Raw genomic sequence first — 21113 nt, 5'->3', positions numbered from 1 at the left:
TTAACGTCCTGCGGCAGCTGACAGCAGTTATCCCCTTCAATTTACATATAATTTTTCATAGCTGCAGATTCTGCACCGTGGTGTCTGTTCTTTTAGGCAAACATTATGCATTCACATATTTTGAGAATTTACACACACACACACACACACACACACACCACACACACACACAGTGTTTCCTAACAGGAAACATAGGTAAGTGAAAAGAACTGGTGAATAATGTAAAATCACCACCACCACCACCACCACCACCACCTTGCATCTGTGACATACAATGAAGAGCCAAAGAAACTAGTACACTTGCCTAATATCGTGTGGAATGTGTGGTTCATCCATAAAGGAGACCAAGTATAGAATACTAGTACAACCCATTCTTGAGTACTGCTCGAGTGTTTGGGATCCCCACCAGGTCGCATAAAAGGAAGCATCGAAGCAATTCACAGGCAGGCTGCTTGGTTTGTTACCAGTAGGTTCGATCAACAAATGATTATTACTAAGGTGCTTCGTGAACTGAAATGGAAATCCCTGGAGGGAAGACCACATTCTTTTTGTGAAATACTATTGAGAAAAGTCAGAGAATCAGCATTTGCTGCTGACTGAAGAATGATTCTACTGCCATCAATGTAGTACATTTTGCTTAAGGACCATGACAATAAGATAAGAGAGATTACAGTTCATATGGAGGCACGTAGACAGTTGCTTTTTCCCTTGCTCTATTTGCAAGTGGACAGGAAAGGAAATGATTAGTGTTGGTACAAGGTACCTTCTGTCATGCACCATAAGATGGCTTGCCGAGTACATATGTAGACATAGAGCTTGAAAATTCACCTGAAAGTATGATGCTATGGTCATAGCCTTGAATCACTGACACAGAAGAGCAATACAGTATAATAAAATAAAAAAAAAAAAAAAATAAGAAATAGAACATGAGCATTATCACAAGAAGAAACACCTGACTCAGAATTGTTACACAGTGCAAAAGGGAATGGTAAATGGGAGGGTTGGGGGCATGGAAGGGTATGAGGGACTGGGGAAGGGATGGAGAAAGAGTAATGTTGTAAAATGGTAGTAACTCTACCAGATGACTCACCTTGTTTATGTCTCTGCAATCGATACCTGCTTGGCTCAGTGCTTCTTCTATGGGGGCAGTACACATTTTCACAGCTGCACTAATCAAATTTTCAAATCGTGCTCTTGTAACATTGTAGCTAAAGTCTGTTCCTTCACACAAAGACTCAATAAAACAATGAGCTGTACTCATTGTGGACAAAATGTGTTTGCACTGCTCTGCAGCATTGTACAATTTAGCCATAGCACGCCGACTATCATTTGGATCCAACTTCCATTTCCTGCAATAAGAAGAAAGTATTATGTTTAAATGGCCCACACATATTGAATAATGGTATCACTAGTCAGTCTTCCTTCTTTTATTAAAAATTTGGAAAGCAAGCAGTTAAGGTTGTTATAGTAGTTTTTCACCACAACAAATGCTCAGTTTTTGATGTGTTCCAATAAAAAACTCTATAGTAGAATTAAGGGAACTGATAATTACATATCAAAAAGATAGATTACTACTCACCACATATGGGAGGTGCTTGGTGGCAAACAGGCACACTGAAAGAAGACTGTTTGACACTGTAAGCTAAAATACTAAGTCCTTTGTCAGATGTAGACAATCTCTCTCTCTCTCTCTCTCTCTCTCTCTCTCTCTCTCTCTCTCTCTCTCTCCCCCCCCTCCCCGCCCCCCCCCTCCATCTACACACTATGGCCCAATGTCTCCACTGTTTAAAAATACACACATTTAGACTGTATCTCTTAATACATGGTGTTCTGCATTTATTGTAGCACCACAAAAGGCAGAGATGACAAAAAGGGGGGGAAATGAAATGGCAAAACTTAATTGCGTGCTGGTTCACAGCCACCATAAGAGGCTAATACCAATTGATAAGACCCAATGATTTAACAGGATATTTAAGGTACCTAGATTAAAAGACAGCCAAGTCCATTTCTTTTGAACATGGACTTCCAAGCAGCATTAAAACTTCCATAAAATGTGTACACGTTATTAAGTAAAACGCAATAATATCCTTCAAAATCAATGACGAGTCTATTCAAAAATAACGTCAAAATTGCATTTCAATGCAAAACGCCCAGCTTCAGAGACAATCGCTTCAAAAACTAGTCAACTAACTGTAAAGTTCTTACAAGTTCGTTATATAGGAGACCATGTTCATACAAGCAGACACCTGACTGCACATGAGCATGGAAGACAGTGTTGTTCGGAAGTGGATTTTCTTTAGTTTTGAGTCTAAATATCCTGATATCTGTGACCTGATTTTATATAGGTTACAAACAAATATTCTGTTATGGAATATCATTCATATAAGTGATAAAAACATTCTCTTCCCTGGAAACGGGAGGGGGGCAGGCAATAGTGTATAGAACACTTGTGAGACCCATTATTGAGTACTGCTAGAGTGTTTGGGATCCACATCAGGATGGATTAGAGGAAGACATCAAAGCAATTCAAAAGCGTGTCGGTAGATTTGTTACCAGTAGGTTCAATCAACATGAAAGTATTGCAGAGATACTTCGTGAACCCACATGGTAATCCCCGGAGGAAAGCTGGCATTCTTTTCCCGAAACACTACTGAGAGAACTTAGAGAATCAGCATCTGCAGCCAACTGCAGAACAATTCTACTGCCACCAACATAGCATCACATATGGACTGCACAGACAATGTAAAAGAAATTAGGACTCGTATGGTAGCATATGAACAGTCATTTTCCCCTCACTCTGTTTGCAAGTGGAACAGGAAAGAAAATGACTAACATTCGTACAAGTTACCCTCTGTCGGGCACCATTAGGTGGCCTGCAGAGTATGTATGTAGATGCAGAACAGAGGAGGTTGCAAGGTATTATGTTATTTCTTTCTCAGTACAGGAAATTTTAATGACCAACATAATTTTTTTAATTTTCGTTTCTTCTAAAAATACCACGCAATGCCTGCTCCTAGCAGGTGACTATCTGAGCAATTTAGACAGAAGTCTGGCACTGAACATAATGTCCTGGCTTTGAAGGTGTCTTTCCTGTGGTGTTACCACACCATTGGCATTTGTAGCACCACATTAGATTGGGTACCTAAAGTTTTAGTATAATAAATAAAACCTTGATGAGTTCTAGGATAGCCAACTGAATGTTACGGTGAAGGCAACAGTTCTCTACAGTTCACCATTCACTTACATCATCAAATTCCTCTCTTCTGTTATGCTTCCGATTCCCCACTACTTTTTCAGTTCAGCAGTGTCAATGTCCATGACGTCCCTACAACTTACAAGGCCTTATGGTAGCTGAGGGTATCGTGTTTTTCTACTCCACAACAAAGACATTCTGACAAGATTGTGCCTTTCAACAATGATCAAAGTTCAATTTCCTGGTGCAGTTCCAGAGGGTTTTGGTGACTGCTAGTGACCCACCCGTAACATGGAGATATTTCTTTCGTCTTAGTTGGGATCCACATGCATTCCCACAAACAGCTTGGGTTCTGTACAGTCCACCCAGATAGAGAGCACTGACTGCCTATGTAGGTGTTATAAAACTACGGTGTGGCAGGTTCACCTGAGGTTACCACTAACGACCATTTCGCCTCAATGGTCATCAATCGTATCAGCACACATCTATAAGGTCTTTTCTTCTTCTTTTTTTTTTTAGAGAGAGGGAGGACATCATGCTTCAATTGTCATAGCCATGTAGTGTACCAATTAAGTAAACCTGGCACAAATAATGCTGGGCAAGCCAGTAACCAACAGACTGCACAAAGAGTGGCCTAGTTGGTTGGTTTAAAAGAGTGAGGAAGGGACCAAACTATGAGGTCATCGGTCCACTGTTCCAAAGGAAACAATGCCACAAGGGTGAGAGTAAGACAATGGGACAAGACCAAACAGAATGAAAGGAAAAATGACAACGACTGAAGGTCAACACACTTAAATGGACAAAAGGGGGCAAGAAAACCACAAAGACGCAAAAAACAGGTAGAAGATCTTAAATGAAAAAAGCACGTTACCATGGCTGGCTGACAATGAGGATAAAAAGGAAAAGCCAGCCACTCTGCAACACATTAAAACCCCCACCCTGAAGGCACGAGGGTGGAGGACACACAGGAATGAAGGACATGTACTAAAACTTGGAGAAAATGATAAAACACACCCTCAAGAATAAAATGTAAAACTAAAGCTGCTGTTGAGGCATTATTGCCCAACACTGAAGGTAGGGTGCTGGGAAGGTTAAAAGTCCGCTGCAGAGCGGCGGAAAGTGAGCAGTCCGGCAAGAGATGGATGACTGTCATTCGTGAGCCACAGTGACACTGAGGTGGGTCATCACGAAGGAGGAGGTAACCATGAGACAGCCACGTATGGCCAATGCGGAGCCGACAGAGAAACACAGAGTCCCTGTGAGAGGCATGCACAGAGGTCTTCCACACATTCGTAGTTTCCTCAAGGGCACGCAGCTTGCTGTGCATACTGAGGTTATGCCATTCTGTCTCCCAAAGCCACAAAACCTTGCGGCGTAATACTGAGCTCAGGTCAGTTTCAGAGAAGCCGATCTCCATAAGCGGTTTCTGCATAGCCCGTTTAGCCAACCTGTCGGCAAATTCATTGCCTGGGATTCCTACTTTACCTGGGGTCCGGACAAACACCACTGAATGACTGGACCATTCCAGGGCATAGACGGACTCCTGGATGGTCGCTACCAAAGGATGATGAGGGTAGCACTGGTCAGTAGCTTGTAGGCTGCTCAAGGAATCAGTACACAGGATAAATGACTCACTTGGGCATGAGTGGATGTGCTCAAGAGCACGAGATATGGCCGCCAGCTCTGCAGTGAAAACACTGCAGCCATCACGCAAGGAATGCTGCTCTATATGTCCTCCGTGACCATAGGCAAAGCCAACATGACCATTAGCCATCGAACCATCGGTGTAAACCACTTCGTGGCCCCGGTACGTGACGAGAATCGAAGCTGCAGCCTAGATGTACACGACTGAGGTGTTCGTGAATGAACCTCAAGTGTAGGTGGTGAAGGCAACAACTGAAGTTCAGACAGAAGGGTTTGAACACGAACTGCAAGTGTAAGCCCTGACCTGGGCCGCCGATGCAGGAGATGAACCGCCACGGGCAGGAAAAGGAGACCGAAATTCAGATGCGCAAGAGAACTACAAACGTATGCAATGTAACTGGAGAGCAACTGTGCACGCCTAACCTGCAAAGGAGGGACTCCGGCCTCCACCAGGACACCATTCACCAGACTCATCCTAACAGCGTCTGTCACTAGGCAAACGCCACAGTGGTGCACTGGGTCGAGCAAACGCAATGCTGAGGGTGCAGCCGAACCATAAACCAGACTCCCATACTCAAGGCGGGATTGAACAAGGGCTCTGTAGAGCTGCAGTAGCGTACAGCGATCTGCACCCTAATTGGCGTTGCTCAGGCAGCGAAGGGCATTGAGGTGCTGCCAGCAGTTCTGCTTAAGGTGACTGAGGTGAGAAAGCCAAGTCAATCGGGCGTCAAAAAACAGTTCTAAGAATCGATATGTCTCCACTACAGTGAGTGGATCGACATTAAGGTGAAGTTCTGGTTCCAGATGAACAATACAACACCAACAGAAGTGCATTATACACGACTTTGCGGCCGAAAACTGGAAACCGTGGGCTACAGCCCATGACTGCGCCTTGTGGATGGCACCCTGTAGGCACCACTCAGCAACACCAATACTGGTGGAACAGTGTGAAATTCAGAAGTCGTCTGCATACAGAGACAGTGGGACGGATGGCCCTACAGCTGCTGCTACACCATTAATGGCCACTAAAAATAGAGATACACTCAATACGAAGCCCTGCAGGACCCCTCTCTCCTGGAAATGGGGCGAACTATGGGAGGCATCAACCTAGACACGGAAAGTATTAAGTGACAGGAAATTTTAGATAAAAATAACAGGAGTGGGCCTCTGAGACCACACTTGTATAATGTGGCAAGGATATGATGTTGCCAGGTGGTGTCATATGCTTTTTGTAAATCAAACAAGACGGCACCTAGGTGTTGGCATCTGGAAAAGGCTGTTCAGATGGCAGACTCTTGGGACACAAGATTATCAGTGTTAGAGCAACCCTGGCGGAAGCCGCCCTGGCATGGAGTCAGTGGACCACGTGACTCCAGGAGCCAACACAACCACAGACACACCATACACTCCAGGAGCTTACAAAGAACATTGGTGAGGCTGATGGTCCGATAGCTATCCACTTCAAGCGGGTTTTTACCGAGTTTAAGCATCGGAATGATGGTGCTCTCCCACCACTGGGATGGAAAGACGAGACGCAACTGATCCGACTGAAGATGACAAAGAGATGTCACTTGTAGTCAGATGAGAGATGTTTAATCATCTGACCATGGATCTGATCTGGCCCAGGAGCTGTGTCAGGGCAATGTGCAAGGGCACTGAGGAGCTCCCACTATGTAAATGGGGCGTTATAGGGTTCACTGTGGGGTGTAGCGAACGAGAGGGCTTTCTTTTCCATCCACCGTTTCAGGGTGCAAAAGGGAGGGGGGGGGGGGGGGGGGGGGGGTGTTAAATCGCCGAAGCAGAGCCTCAAGCATAGTGCTCAGCAATCGCGTTAGCGCCGGTTGACAACACACCATTGATGTTAATGCCAGGGACACCTGTTGGGATCTTGGGATCTGGTACAAAAAAGAAGTCTGATCTTCGTCCAGACTTGGGAAAGTGACGTACGGCATCCAATGGAAGAGACTTATCTCTCCCAACACTCCTCCATCCATAATTTTATTATCTGGCAAACGCCGACAAGGAGCCGCTTAAAGGCTATGAGGTGATCCAGGGAAGGGTGCCACTTATGCTGCTGTAGAGCTCGCTGAAGCTCCTTAATTGCCTCAGTGACTTCTGTCAACCACCAAGGGGGCATCTAAAAGAGCGAGGGATTGTGTTTTCCTCTGCATTAACGACTGTTGTAGTCACCTGCTCAACCATCACACCCATGTTACCCTGTGGGGGAGAGTCAATGGTGCCCGCAGAGGTGAAAGTTTCCCAGTCCACCTTATTTAAAAACCCATCTCGGTAAGTGACCGTTGGCCTGATGCCAGGGCAGTGACAGGAAGATGGGGAAGTGGTCACAACTGCACAGGTCGTCATGTGCTCTCCAGTGGATATATGGGAGACGTCCTGGGCTGCAAATGGATAAATCAATGGCTGAGTAACTACCATGAGCCACAATAAAATGTGTGGTGGCCCCAGTATTTACGAGGAAGAGGTCGAACTGAGACAGTAAAGCTTCGACATCACTGCCTTGGCCACTAAGTACGGTGCCACCCCACAAGGGGTTATGGGTGTTAAAATATCCAAAAAGTAGGAAAGGTTTAGGGAGTTGATTAATCAGTGCAGCTAATACATTCAGGGGTATTGCACCATCTGGAGGAAGATATACATTGCAGACAGTTATTTCCTGTTTCGCCCTTATGCTGATGGCCACTGCTTCAAGAGGGGTTTGAAGGGGCACTGTTACACTACAGACTGAGTTTAGGACATAAATGCAAACTCCAGCTGACACACTATTATAGTTGCTACAGTTCCTTTAATATCCCTTATAGCCATGGAGGGATGGGATCCGCACTGCCGGGAACCATGTTTCCTGAAGTGAAATGCAGATAGCAGGTATCAAGCTTAACAGTTGCCGTAGCTCAGCCAGGCGGTGGAAAAAGTCACCGTGATTCCACTGAAGGATGACATCATGAGACTGGGAAATCAGTACCCAGAACAATCACCTCTGGCTGTTATAACGGCCTTGATATGCCTGGGCATTAAGTCAAACAGAGCTTGGATGACATGTACAGGTACAGCTGCCAATGCAGCTTCAACACAATACCACAGTTCATCAAGAGTAGTGACTGGTGTATTGTGACGAGCCAGTAGCTTGGCCACCATTGACCAGACGTTTTCAATTGATGAGAGATCTGGAGAATGTGCTGGCCAGGGCAGCAGTCGAACATTTTCTGTATCCAGAAAGGCCTGTACAGGACCTGCAACATGCGGTTGTGCATTATACTGCTGAAATGTAGGGTTTTGCAGGGATCGAATGAAGGGTAGAGCCACGGGTCGTAAAACATCTGAGATGTAACATCCACTGTTCGAAGTGCCGTCAATGCGAACAAGGTGTGACCGAGACGTGTAACCAATGGCAGCCCGTACCATCACGCCGGGTGATACGCCAGTATGGCGATGACGAATACACGCTTCCAATGTGCTTTCAGCGTGATGTCGCCAAACACGGATGCGACCATCATGATGCTGTAAACAGATCCTGAATTCATTCGATAAAATGATGTTTTGCGATTCGTGCACCAAGGTTTGTCGTTGAGTACACATTCGCAGGCGCTCCAGTCTGTGATGCAGCGTCAAGGGTAACCGCAGTCATGGTCTCCGAGCTGATAGTCCATGCTGCTGCAAACGTCGTCGAACTGTTCATGCAGATGGTTGTTGTCTTGCTAACGTCCCCATCCGTTGACTCAGGGATCGAGACATGGCTGCATGATCCGTTACTGCCATGCGGATAAGATGCCTGTCTTCTCGATTGCTAGTGATACGAGGCCACTGGGATCCTGAACCCACCGATTCCATATTCTGCTAACAGTCATTGGATCTCGACCAACGCGAGCAGCAATGTAGTAATATGCTAAACTGCAAGTGCGATAGGCTACAATCCGACCTTTATCAAAGTCGGAAAAGTGATGGTACGCATTTCTCCTCCTTACACGAGGCTTCACAACAACGTTTCACCAGGCAACGCCGGTCTACTGCTGTTTGTGTATGAGAAATTGGTTGGAAACTTTCCTCATGTCAGCACGTTGTAGGTGTCACCACCGGCGCCAACCTTGTGTGAATGCTCTGAAAAGCTTATCATTTGCATATCACAGCACCTTCTTCCTGTCAGTTGAATTTCGGGTCTGTAGCACGTCATCTTCGTGGTGTAGCAATTTTTATGGCCAGTACTGTAGGTCCTCAGCAGATGCGAGCATCTCCACCTCATCCCCAGATGCAGACCTTGTAGGTAGCGGTGGTGTGGGTGCCACCACAATTTCCTTGGTCATAGAGGTCTTCTTTTTGGACTTTTCTCTCTGCTCCTTGGGTCTCTCTGGCTGAGAGGGTTTCACTAATTCAGTCTCCGGGACTCAGGATGATTGTGAAACCCTACAACCAGCTACTTTTGGGCACTTTGGCCACTGGCAGCATCATCTTTCCCACTAGCAGAAAGCTGGGAAGGGAGTGACCCAAGGGATCCCTTCCTGGCGAGAGGAGCCGAAGAAGACTTACACTTCTCCAGCTGAGAAGTGGGGCTGGTGTCCCCGATGGTTGGTGGGGCAGTGCTCCCGAAATAGGCGATGTGGGAGCAACAGGAGGGAATTGCCCCCCCCCCCCCCACCAAGGGGGCAGGCGTAGCCTTCTGGCTCCAAGAGTCGAGTGGAATTCATGGAACTGATGAAGCTACAACTGTTCTCATAGCGGCAGCGTGTGAGGTGGTCATAGCCACAGGATGTAGGCGCTCATATTTTCTCTTAGCCTCAGTCCAGGGTTTCGTATTCCATAATTTTCCTCTGTTTCTGTAAAATTCTGCAGTCTGGCGAGCAAGGTGAATGATGCTCACCCCAGTTGACACAGATGGGAGGCTGGGCACATGGAGTATTGGGATGTGAGGGACATCCATAATCTCAATGTGACGTTGGAAGTAGAGCGGGAAGACATATGGCCAAACTTCCAGCACTTAAAGCACCGCATCGGGACACGGATATAGGGCTTTACATCACAGCGGTAGACCACCACCTTGACCTTCTCAGGCAATGTATCACCCTCGAAGGCCAAGATGAAGGCACCGGTGGCAACCTGATTATCCCTCAGACCCCGGAGGACATGCCGGACGAAATGTACACCTCGCTGCTCTAAATTGGCGCACAGCTCATCTTCAGACAGTAAAAGAAGGCCTCTGTGGAATATAGTACCCTGCACCATATTTAAGCTCTTATGTGGTGTGATGGTAACAGAAACATCCCCCAACTTTTTACAAGTTAGTAAAGCCCATGACTGGGCAGAGGATGCTATTTTTATCAAGACTGACCTAGAACGCATTTTGGACAAGCCCTCCACCTCCCTAAACTTGTCCTGTAAATGCTCTACAAAAAACTGTGACTTCATCGAAACAAAGGAGTCCCCATCAGCTCTCTTACGTACGAGGTACCAGGGTGAATAAGGTTCGCTGCCATCCTTAGCCTGGCGTTCCCCCATGGGAGGGGAATGATTTAGGGTCAGAATTTCTTGCATTGTACTGAGACGTGGAACTCTTAGAGACTGCTGGTGGCTGATCACCGCCAAGTGATGATGTGGTACACTTCATTGCGCATCATCTGCCCCGATGCCACCCACTCTGACCAGGGGCCCTCCCCACGGGCGCCACCCAGCCACAGCAAAGGCCACCTGGCACGATGGCCATTGCCGGGAGTCCTGATGCCCCAGAGTGACAGGCATATCCTTGGCATATGTTGGGAGTTAACAGCGCAGGCATCAGCAGAGCCATCCCCGTTTTGTCAGGGGGCTACAACCAACAGGGTACATGGTGGCCCCACCACAACGGACTGGCTGCCATGCTGGATATGAGGTGCAAAGAAGTCCCTGGTCATCGTTGGTGCAGAAAGCGACACTGCACAGTGCATGGTGGAAAACACATTCAGGAAGGTTCCTTGCCCAAGATATGGAGGATGAGCTGGACTGCAATGCAACGGCGAGGAAGTGGGCTAAAGATCTCTATAGACAATGGACAGGATAAACCATGTAAGGCGCCCTTCCCCAATTCGCTCACTCTTTGGGAAAATTTTGAAAAATGGAGGTCAAACCCTACAGGGGACCACCCCATAGAGGCCGAAACGTATGAGACTCGTTTTTGTCACCTCTTAGGACAGACAGGAATACCTCGGGCCTATTGTAATCCCTGGACCCGCAGGGGGGAGTGTGTGTAGTGATCGGCCGCATACGGTAGGTCGATTAGATCGCTAACTATCACTAGTAGCTGTTGTAACGTTCATACTGTAAGCAAAGACACATTTTTATCATAGCAGTTCATCAACACATTTCTTTATTCGTTTGAATTTTGTAAATGATAGAATGACGACGGAATAAGAGAGATAATAATTGGAAGTGTAAAACTATGTGAAATGGTGTGATTTACATTTAATATTTTAAAAATTACATTCAAATCCTCTGCTTGTAACTTCTTGTTATGCATATTAGAGTGCACAGGTAAAGGTGGCTGTCAGCAACAAATAAGACAAAGTAGATGAGTGTAGGCTTTCACAGAACACGAACGGGGGAAACTGGAGGACACTTCAGATTTGCATGTTCAAGATGATACATGTAAATAAAGTACAGCTATTAAGAAATGGAAAATGAGACTAAAATCATAAAATATGGATTTATGTGAGGATTAATGGTGTGAGTGGTCACGAAAACAAATCTGTTATACAATAGAGAGACTTTCATTGACAAAGAAACCATGTGATCACAAGGTGTGTAAAGATACTACTAAAGTGCACTGCTATAAATTAACATTATATGCAGCAAGACTATTTTCTAATACTCTTAATATGCTCCTTGTTATTATTATGTATAAAACATTAACTCCAGCAGCTTACTCATGCAGAAATAATATATGAAGAGGAAGATTTGTTACATATATTAAGACAGAACACAAGTTCAAAAACATTAAGGCAAGTAGTTTTTGAAGTGATCAGCATACAGAGAAGTGTATCTGTGAATTATATAGATACCCACAAGGAAATTTTAAACTATTTATAAGGAATCTGGATTCCTTACTGTGCTATCTGTCAGGCAGCAGCAAGCAGTTAATGGTCTGTGGTGACTTCAATGCACATTTTCTAAAGGATCCTGATAGGAAAAATAGGGAACTTTATTTGGATCACACAATTTGATTCCAGTAATTAACTTTCCAACACAGATGGATAAAGACTGTAGGACCCTAATTGGTTTTAAAGCTCAAAGCCAGAAAAATACCGTTTACCCAGTAACAAATGCTCTCTCTGAACATGATGCACTGTTTGTTAGGATAAATTACCTAGTGCCTTACAGTATGGATACACTTAAGTGGAAATCAGAATAATTAATGCCTCCACAACAGATGTTTTTAAGAACAGCTTACAAGAGATAACCTGAGATGAAATTTATGCTGAACAAAATGCTAAATTAAATTTTATCTATTCCATGATAAATTCATTTAATTATTTGAAAATACCTTTCCATATATGCTAATTAGAAAGAATATTAAATGGCCATATGAAAACCATGGATCACTACAGCGATTAAAATATCATCTTCAAGGAAAAGGAAAATGTACCTATTAGCAAGAACAAGTATTGATCCAGCTGTAGTTGCACACAACAAAACTACTCAAAATTACTAAGAAAATTTATTAAAAATTCAAGAAACCTTCACATCACGTCAGAAATCAGTAATTCTGACAACAGACTTGGGGCTTTATGGAATGCAGTGAAACGAGAGACAGGACAACAAGGCACAGGATATCACCACTACTGAACTGAATGGCAGTGATGTAATGATGAGTCACAGGTAGTAAGTACATATAATAATTGGTAGAAAGTATAGGGACATACAGTTAAAGGGGAAAATCACAGCAGTGTGTTGAAACTCTCATAAAATTCAATCATATGAATGTATTACCAACTTCTCCTTCTGAAATTCAGAAAATTATCCATACTCTTGAAAATAAAAGCTCATCTGGTTTAGATAGTGTTTCCAATACAATATTATAAAGTTTTGTTCCAATATAAAAAGCATGGTCTTATCTGAAATATGTGATGTATCACTAACATAACTCATTTTTCCAAAGAGGCTGAAATATTCTGTTGTCAAACCTCTCTTTAAGAAAGGTGATAAAAAGAGATGTCAGTTCAATAACTACTGACCAGCTTCACTGCTGACACCATTTTCCAAAATGTTTGAGAAAGTGATGTATTCTAGAATATTATCTCACCTTAGCAGCACTGATATCCTCAACGAACCACAGTTTGGGTTTCAGAAGAGTTGCTCTACTGAGAAAGCCATTTACATATTCCCTTGCCAAATTTTACGAGCACTAAATAATAAAATAGCGCCATCTGGTATTTTCTGCAACTTATCTAAGGCATCTGATTATGTGAATCGCAGCATTCTCTTAGATAAATTGAAGTTTGTTGGGATTGATGGTATAATCAACCAATCAATGCCATAGCTACACGAAAGACTGCAGAATGTTGTACTTAGTAAGTCTAGCAATATATTCCAGGGATTTAATTTTGGAACTCTTAAAACAGCTTAGTTCAGCTGCATTTGCACTTAGAATCATTCTAAACCTTGGGGAGACAAATCAGTAAGGTGACATATTTTGCATACTTTAATTCAATAATGTCATATGGAATAATGTCCTAGGGTAACTCATCTTTCTTTTGTAAGTCTTCGTTGCTCAAAAATGTGGGCCCAGAATATTATGTAATGTTCACTCATGATCATCTTGAAGACATTTGTTTAACTCTAGCAATACCAACACATTTTTCCCGACAGTTGCGCTAAAAAAATTTTTTTAAACAGAAATATTCATTATCTGTTCTTTACTTGCATCAACAACATACTTTTTAAATACATACTAATATGTAAGTAAGGTCCAGAACCTAAAAATATCTTTTACCAAACTCTTAGTAATATCAACGCACTTTCAGTAATGTGGGCTATCAATGAGTGCTACTTTAAGCCCGCCATAAAAATAATTTAAGAAATGGAAATTTCATCAAGATTTTTATTTACAACATACTACTTAAATAGTTACTGCTGTGCAAGTATGGACCTAAACCTGAAAATATTTAGTATGACATTCACTGGGAAAGTGACATCTAATCCTAAGATTTAAATTTTTGGGGTAAGTTTAACTGAAAATTTTAAGGCATTTGCAGAATCTGGTAGAAGAATTCATTAAAAATCTATAAATATTTCTTTTTTAATCTTAAAATATAAAGTAACTGACTAGATTACGATATTTTTATAAGGCGGACATTCCACCAGGACATGAGCAAATGTTTGCAAGGGAATGATACTGCCTACGGGTAAATTAAGAGGGATTTGGAAAAAAAGAGAAGCAGCTGTATGAATATCATGAGCTTAGATGGAGAACCAGTACCAAGCAAACAGGGGAAAGCAGAAATGTGGAAGAAATATATAGATGAGCTATACAAGGGAAATTAAGTTGAAGGCAATATTATAGAAAGGGGAAAAGGAAGTAGATGAAGATGAGATGGGAGCTATGATACTGCAAGAGTAATTTGACCTAGGACCAAAAGATCTATGCCAAAACAAGGCCCCTGAGGTACATTTTTATCAGTAACATCTGCTGATGTCCTTTTGAGAACCAGTCATGACAAAACTACGCACCCTGGTGTGCAAAATATATGAGACAACAGGCAAAATACCTTCGAACTTCAAGAAGAATAATTCCAATTCCAAAGGAAGTAGTTGCTGACAGGTGTGACTATTACCAAAATATCAGTATAGTAATTCACGGTTGCAAAATACTGAAATTATTTACAAAAGGGAAAAACTGGTAGAAGCCAACACCAGGAAAGATTAATAGCAATTATAAGGGTTGAAGGGCATGAAAGGGAAGAAGTGATTGAGAAGGGAAAGAGACAGGGCTCTAGCCTATCCTTGGTGTTATTCAACTGGTACAATGAGCAAGCAGTGAAGGAAACCAAAGAAAAACTTAGAAATAGTGTTTACGGGTAATCATGCACAGGGCTCAAGTTTATGTCACACACTGTCCGTTTTGCTATCAAGATATAATTCCACTGTTTATGCCCTGGTTCCTTCTATCTTTAAATTTATATTTATCAACATTTACTTAGCAAATATTTGGTTACATATCCAGTTATTTTCTGAGCTAATATTTCCCATCATTTCAAAATGGTAAGGATCTGTAACAAGAGTTATGCTATCTTGGTTGATTAAATTGCCTTCCCAGTCTCTCATACATGCTTCTCTTTTCTGGGCACAAGCAACCCATCCTAATGAATTTTTTGTACCAGTGCTAAATGGCCTTCCTTGTTGGTGGCTTCTTACCATACTTGGTTCTAAGCATCCATTGAACAGCTGTAGTACACTCGTTTTTGTCGAACTCCAACACACAGAAAACCTGCCACGTTTGCGACTAGCCCTGACTATCAGCAAATTACCAAACTACATGGTATACATGGAAAAAAACCTACAGGGTTTCTCTTCAAGACGACATGTATGATATCTGTACAATGTTTGGTTCTTACGCAATAAATAATTGAAAGTGTTCCCGGACTTTATGTACACCCTGTATTAAAGCTACACAGTTTTTCTCCATTACATTATCTCACATTATAATACATTTCACCATATAAATGCAACCTTGCATGGGTTTGCAATACTAGCATTGACAACTGCTATAGCCAATTTTCTGATCACATCCTAATAATTAACAGTAAACCTCAGTGAAGATTCTTTAAAGAATCTAACACTCATGTATAAAACAGTTTCAGACTGTATGATTACTCTACAAACGAGTTAATGTGTTAAATATATTTGACATTAAACATGTAAGTGAGAAGAGTTTAGAAAAGATTTGAAATTACGTGTAAAGTTAGTTGGAAGTTGCTAAGTGCTCTCATTCTCAAATTCTGGGTGAATATAGCCTGGACAACTTGCACGCCCTGAGTTACACTGCCTCAAGATACGTACATCATTTCTAACTATAAGACTTTTATTACTGTGCCCGACTTTTAACATAAGATTTATACCTCTTAATGAGTAAATTATGACAGAATTTTAATGTTTTAAATTTGGTCAATAATTAAATGAAATACTGAAAGTCAAATTTTTGTTGCCCTTGGAAGCCATCAGATAGGCAATCTGTAACTGGAATCATGAACCATATGCCAAATAGTGGGTTAGATGTTTAGTAACACAGTTTACACAACAAACGTAAGACTATGAATACATCTCAATACTGTTTCAAATTGCATCATACATGTATTCTATTTCAAGGCAATTTATACTTTTCATCATCACTGAAAACTCATTAATAAACCCAAGACAATTTACTGTTCTTAATATTACTGTGTGGAGTGTAGCCATGTAAGGAAGTGAAACGTGGACAATAAATAGTTCAGACAAGAAGAGAATAGAAGCTTTCGAAATGTGGTGCTACAGAAGAATGCTGAAGATTAGATGGGTAGATCACATATCTAATGAGGAGGTATTGAATAGAATTGGGGAGAAGAGGAGCTTGTGGCACAACTTGACTAGAAGAAGGGATCGATTGGTAGGACATGTTCTGAGACATCGAGGGATCACCAATTTAGTATTGGAGGGCAGTGTGGAGGGTAAAAATCGTAGAGGGAGACCAAGAGATGAATACACTAAACAGATTCAGAAGGATGTAGGCTGCAGTAGGTACTGGGAGATGAAGAAGCTTGCACAGGATAGAGTAGCATGGAGAGCTGCATCAAACCAGTCTCAGGACTGAAGACCACAACAACAATATTACTGTATTTCATACACCACTGGCAGTCTTCTGTAGTGTTTGGAAAAGAATTAACAGTAAAATATTATATTTTCAAAGGAGACAGGTGCATTTTGCACATATTGTCAAAATGACCAACTACTAGGAGCGGGACAACAATCATCACTACACATAATACAAAGTGTGATAAAAAAAGTAATAGGAATTTTTTTATTTCGTGGTCTTCATACATCTGATCTTCAATTTCTTTCCTTTTTTTCTCTTGTTGATACACATGTTCCTGATATATGTTTGGGATTTTCAGCTGTTTTAAATATTTATTTTATTGTTCACAGTCGAAAAGGTTATACGTGTTTTCAGAGTCCCTGGAAAATGTTTTACTTTCGAAAAAGGTGGATCAAAGAATTTACACTAAATTTTAAACAATGGAAACTCCAGGCAGGAATATCCAACATAGGAAAAGATAGACTGCTACTTACTGTTAGTTGCAGACAGGCACAATTAAAAGATGCTTACGAATACGCTTTCAGCAACAGCCTTCATTGCAAAAAGAGACACACACTCCATTCATTCACACAAGCAAGCACACCTCATGAACTACTGACCGCCAACTCCGGCAGCTGGGGTCAGACCTAAGATGCTGGAGCTGGTGGTCATGTGTGCGTGAGGTGTGCTTGCTTGCGTGAATGAATGGTGTGCGTTTCTATTTTTCCAATGAAGGCCATTGCTAAAAGCTTATTTGAGTCTTAACTGTGCCTGTCTCCAATTTAGTGTGTTATCTTTACAGTAAGTAGCAATCTATGTTTTCCCCACATTGTTGCACTAAATTTTGCTTGAAAAATTGAATAAAGTGTAGCACAACATTTGAAATACTGACTGTGGCTTTTGGCAACTCTACTATGAGTAAGACAAGAATTTATGAGGGGTATGAACATTCCAAAGAGGGTTGAGAAGACAAAGACAGTAACCGTTCTGGATGCCCTAGCACATCATTACTTATAAAGTGGAAGTAGTAAAGAAAATGGCTCTGGAAAACCACCAAATCACCATCAGAGACGTTGCTGATGATGTCAGTGTATCCTTTGGCTCATGCCAAGTTTTTTTTTTTTTTTTTTTTTGTGGGTGTTTTGGGAATTAAACGTGAACCAGCAGCAAAGTTTGCTCCAAAATCATGGAATTTTGACCAAAAACGTCACCACCTAGACTCCACTCAGGAAATGCTGAACAAAGTTGACAACAATCCAGAACTTCTAAATAAAATTAAAACAGGTGACAAAACATGGGTATACGGGTATGACACCAACACCAAGACCCAATCATCCCAATGGAAACTGCCTGAAGAGCCAGGACTGAAAAAAATTCAACAAATTCGATCACATGCCAAGGTTCTTCTCACTGTTTTCTTCAATGACAATTGGATAGTGCATCAAGAGTTCTTGTCTTATGGTTGTACAGTCAATAAGGAACACTACCTGTAAGTTAAGTGGTGTTTGCATGAAGCAGTCCTAAAAAGAAACCTGCCAGAACTGTGGCAAAACTACTCGTGGAAATTGCACCACGATAATGCTCCCGTTCACATCTCAATGCTTGATCACAATTTTTTGGCAAAAGCCAAAAACGTTATGTCACCTCAGCCACCATACTCACCAAACATGGCCAAATGCAACTTCTTCCTATACCTGAGGTCGATGAAAACAATGAGAGAACATTGTTTTGACACCCCTGATGAGATAAAAACAGAATCACTGAAGGAGCTGAACATCATAACGAAAAGTGAATTTCAGAAGCACTTCCAAGATTGGAAAAAGTGCTGGCGTAAGTGTATCATATCTGAGGGGGATTACTTTGAAGCGGAAAAGGCTGATGATTATGAATAAACTAAGATTCTTTAGTAAAATAAAAATTTCCAGTACTTTTTGATCACAAATCATACATAGGGTAATTATCAACAATATTACAATAACACAGTGTCAAAAAGAGAGACATCTTGTAATAACAGAGACCAATTGAACTCACTGGTGAAATACTTCGGCGAGGAAGTTGGCAAGTATTTCTGTGAACTTGTCCCCTCCGAAGTTTGCTTTATACACATGGCCTTTCACTGTGTACATTCCTGCACAGCACAATACAACTGTAACATCCATTGTAGCTCCCCCCAGGCGATAAACGAGGCACATCCTGCAGGAGGTATGTAATCATTACTCATAAATTATTTATAAATACAAATTATATAATTACAAACAATGTTATACTAAACAACGATTACTCAATTTCTGGATAAAAAAAAAACACAAAAAATTAAACCCAGTAATTATTTACAAGAACTGACTAATTTATATATGGGAGTATACAGGTTTGATTCCACATCCTACCATCCAAATTAAGGATTACACAAAATAACAAGAAGAATACATAAATTTTCTCACATGACATCTGTCCTCTAGGTTCTTGAAAGATGCTGTCACCATTAAAACAACATATTTCATTATATTACAGTCCAAGCAGAAACAACTGAATAACACATGCACATATTTCTGTATGTGGTTTCTTTATTTTATCAGATAAAAAGGAAGAAATATAAAAGTTTAACATTTTGTCAACCCAGAACATTAGGAACAGAACATTAGCTCATGAGGAGATGTGAAGGAAATGGCACTGGAATCAAATTATTATTGCATTTCTCTGAAGTGAGAAGAGGAAATCACAGAAAACTTAAATTAAAATGGCCAGGTGGAGATTTGAACCTCACTCATCTTGAAAGTGAGTTCAGATTTTGGTTTGTTATATCAACTCAATTTGAAAAAATTTAAGAGAATCATTTGATGATTACATTTCAATTATGTCCCTTTTTGCAGCTCTCTCTCTCTCTCTCTCTCTCTCTCTCTCTCTCTCTCTCTCTCTCTCTCTCTCAATAAAAATCTGAAGCCTCCACATACCTCACCACCATAAACACACTGAACAATGGATGCCCATACAGGACATGGGGATTTGCACCTAAATTATATTTATATAATTTATATTATATTTATATAATTTATAGGTTTAAGATCATTATCAAGATCTATAACATCTACCACAGTGTCTGCAAACACACTTTGGTTCACATAGATAACATAACCAAATATCTGCATTTTACAGTTCTGAAAAATTACACCCTGTTACTGAATTTTCCTTAGCATAAAATGCAAAAGAGACAGAGCCTCAGAATGTAGAACAGCTGTACAGCCGGTACTAGACTGTCTGCGATTCTAAACTGTTACTTCCGGAGCCAACTAAACCAAACAACCAGAAATGAATGAAGTCATCACCAGCCAATGGCACTGCCCGATAACTATGACCTGCTGCCTTTTCAGGGATTGGGATTCTGTTGTATAGGGGTAATTATAAGGAATGTTACTTACAACCAGTGAGGTGCCAGTATTGTAATTTGGCTGGGAATGACTTCCTATGCATGTGAGTGGTGCCAGCTGTGTGCAGCACAAGACGAAGCAATGGCCACAAAGTGCATCAGTGTTCTGAATAACAGTGGGCTATTATCCTTCATAAGGAATAGTGTAGTTTGTTCTTGTAACCGTGCCTGTGTGTATTGTGGTTGATGCTTTCATTAGAGTGGTGTGTTAAGAGTTTGCACAAATGCCAAAAACAGAAACAATGACAATCCAGGAAATGGATGAACTCTTGGCAAGGCAGTTTGCCGAGCTAAAGGAGATAAATGAAGCTTTGCAAAGAGAGGGAGACTTTTAATAGCGAGAATGAGCATAAACAAGTGGATGTAGTGGAAGCAAAAGCTTTGGTTAGTTCACCTATCCCTTCTCTGGATCCTGTCACAGCTAATCTAGCAACTCCTTTTTCGGATAGGGCAACCGAGGACGTCTCAATGTTCAGTGATGACCTGGAAGCTGCCGCTAGGTTGGGCAGTTGGTCAGACAAGACATCCTTGGATGTGTCTAAATTACAGTTGGTTGTGATGCAAGCAGCATACATCAGTACCATCAAGTGCTGGATAAAGCACAGACATTTAAGCAGCTTAAGAAGGCCCACTAACCACGTTATTGCAAGCAGAATATTGCAAGGCGTTTTTAGAGAACAGCTTAATGGGTTGTCTCAAAAGTGAAGTGAGTTGGTAGAGGCATTCATAGGCAGAATTAGGAAAATCAATGCTAACTTGTACGAGCTTACACAGAAAGTAGAAGCAGACAGAATTACTCCACAAGAAGAGGAGAACAGGAATCAGATGTGTTTTTAAGAGGACATCCAGCAGACATGTCAAGGAGAGCGACAATGGAAAACCCGAAGGATTTTGCTGCCACCATTATGGCTGCTAAGCAAGTGGAAGAGATCAATATTGTGGCCTGAGGACAAGATAAGGGTTGTGTGTTTCTTTTTCCACACAAAGGTGAAATGCTACAGCTGTGGGCATATGGACCATGTTAAAAAGCAATGCAGAAAACTTCA

The 21113-nt window shown here is 41.7% G+C and overlaps 1 protein-coding gene across 2 annotated transcripts in view; it reads right to left on the bottom strand.

The window, feature by feature from the left end:
• LOC124721789 (heat shock 70 kDa protein 14-like) overlaps nt 1-21113 on the bottom strand; it is a 159849-nt gene that overhangs the window by 32622 nt on the left and 106114 nt on the right. For both annotated transcript variants that reach the window (XM_047246906.1, XM_047246907.1), the window contains exons 5-6: nt 18675-18836; nt 1091-1349 (exon numbers count right to left, since the gene is read on the bottom strand). In XM_047246906.1, coding sequence (XP_047102862.1) covers nt 1091-1349; nt 18675-18836 — 421 coding nt within the window. The remainder of the gene's footprint in view (nt 1-1090; nt 1350-18674; nt 18837-21113) is intronic.

This window comes from Schistocerca piceifrons, chromosome X (genome assembly GCF_021461385.2).
Source record: "Schistocerca piceifrons isolate TAMUIC-IGC-003096 chromosome X, iqSchPice1.1, whole genome shotgun sequence".
NCBI lineage: Eukaryota > Metazoa > Arthropoda > Insecta > Orthoptera > Acrididae > Schistocerca > Schistocerca piceifrons.
This window is presented reverse-complemented; position numbering and strand designations above follow the sequence as displayed.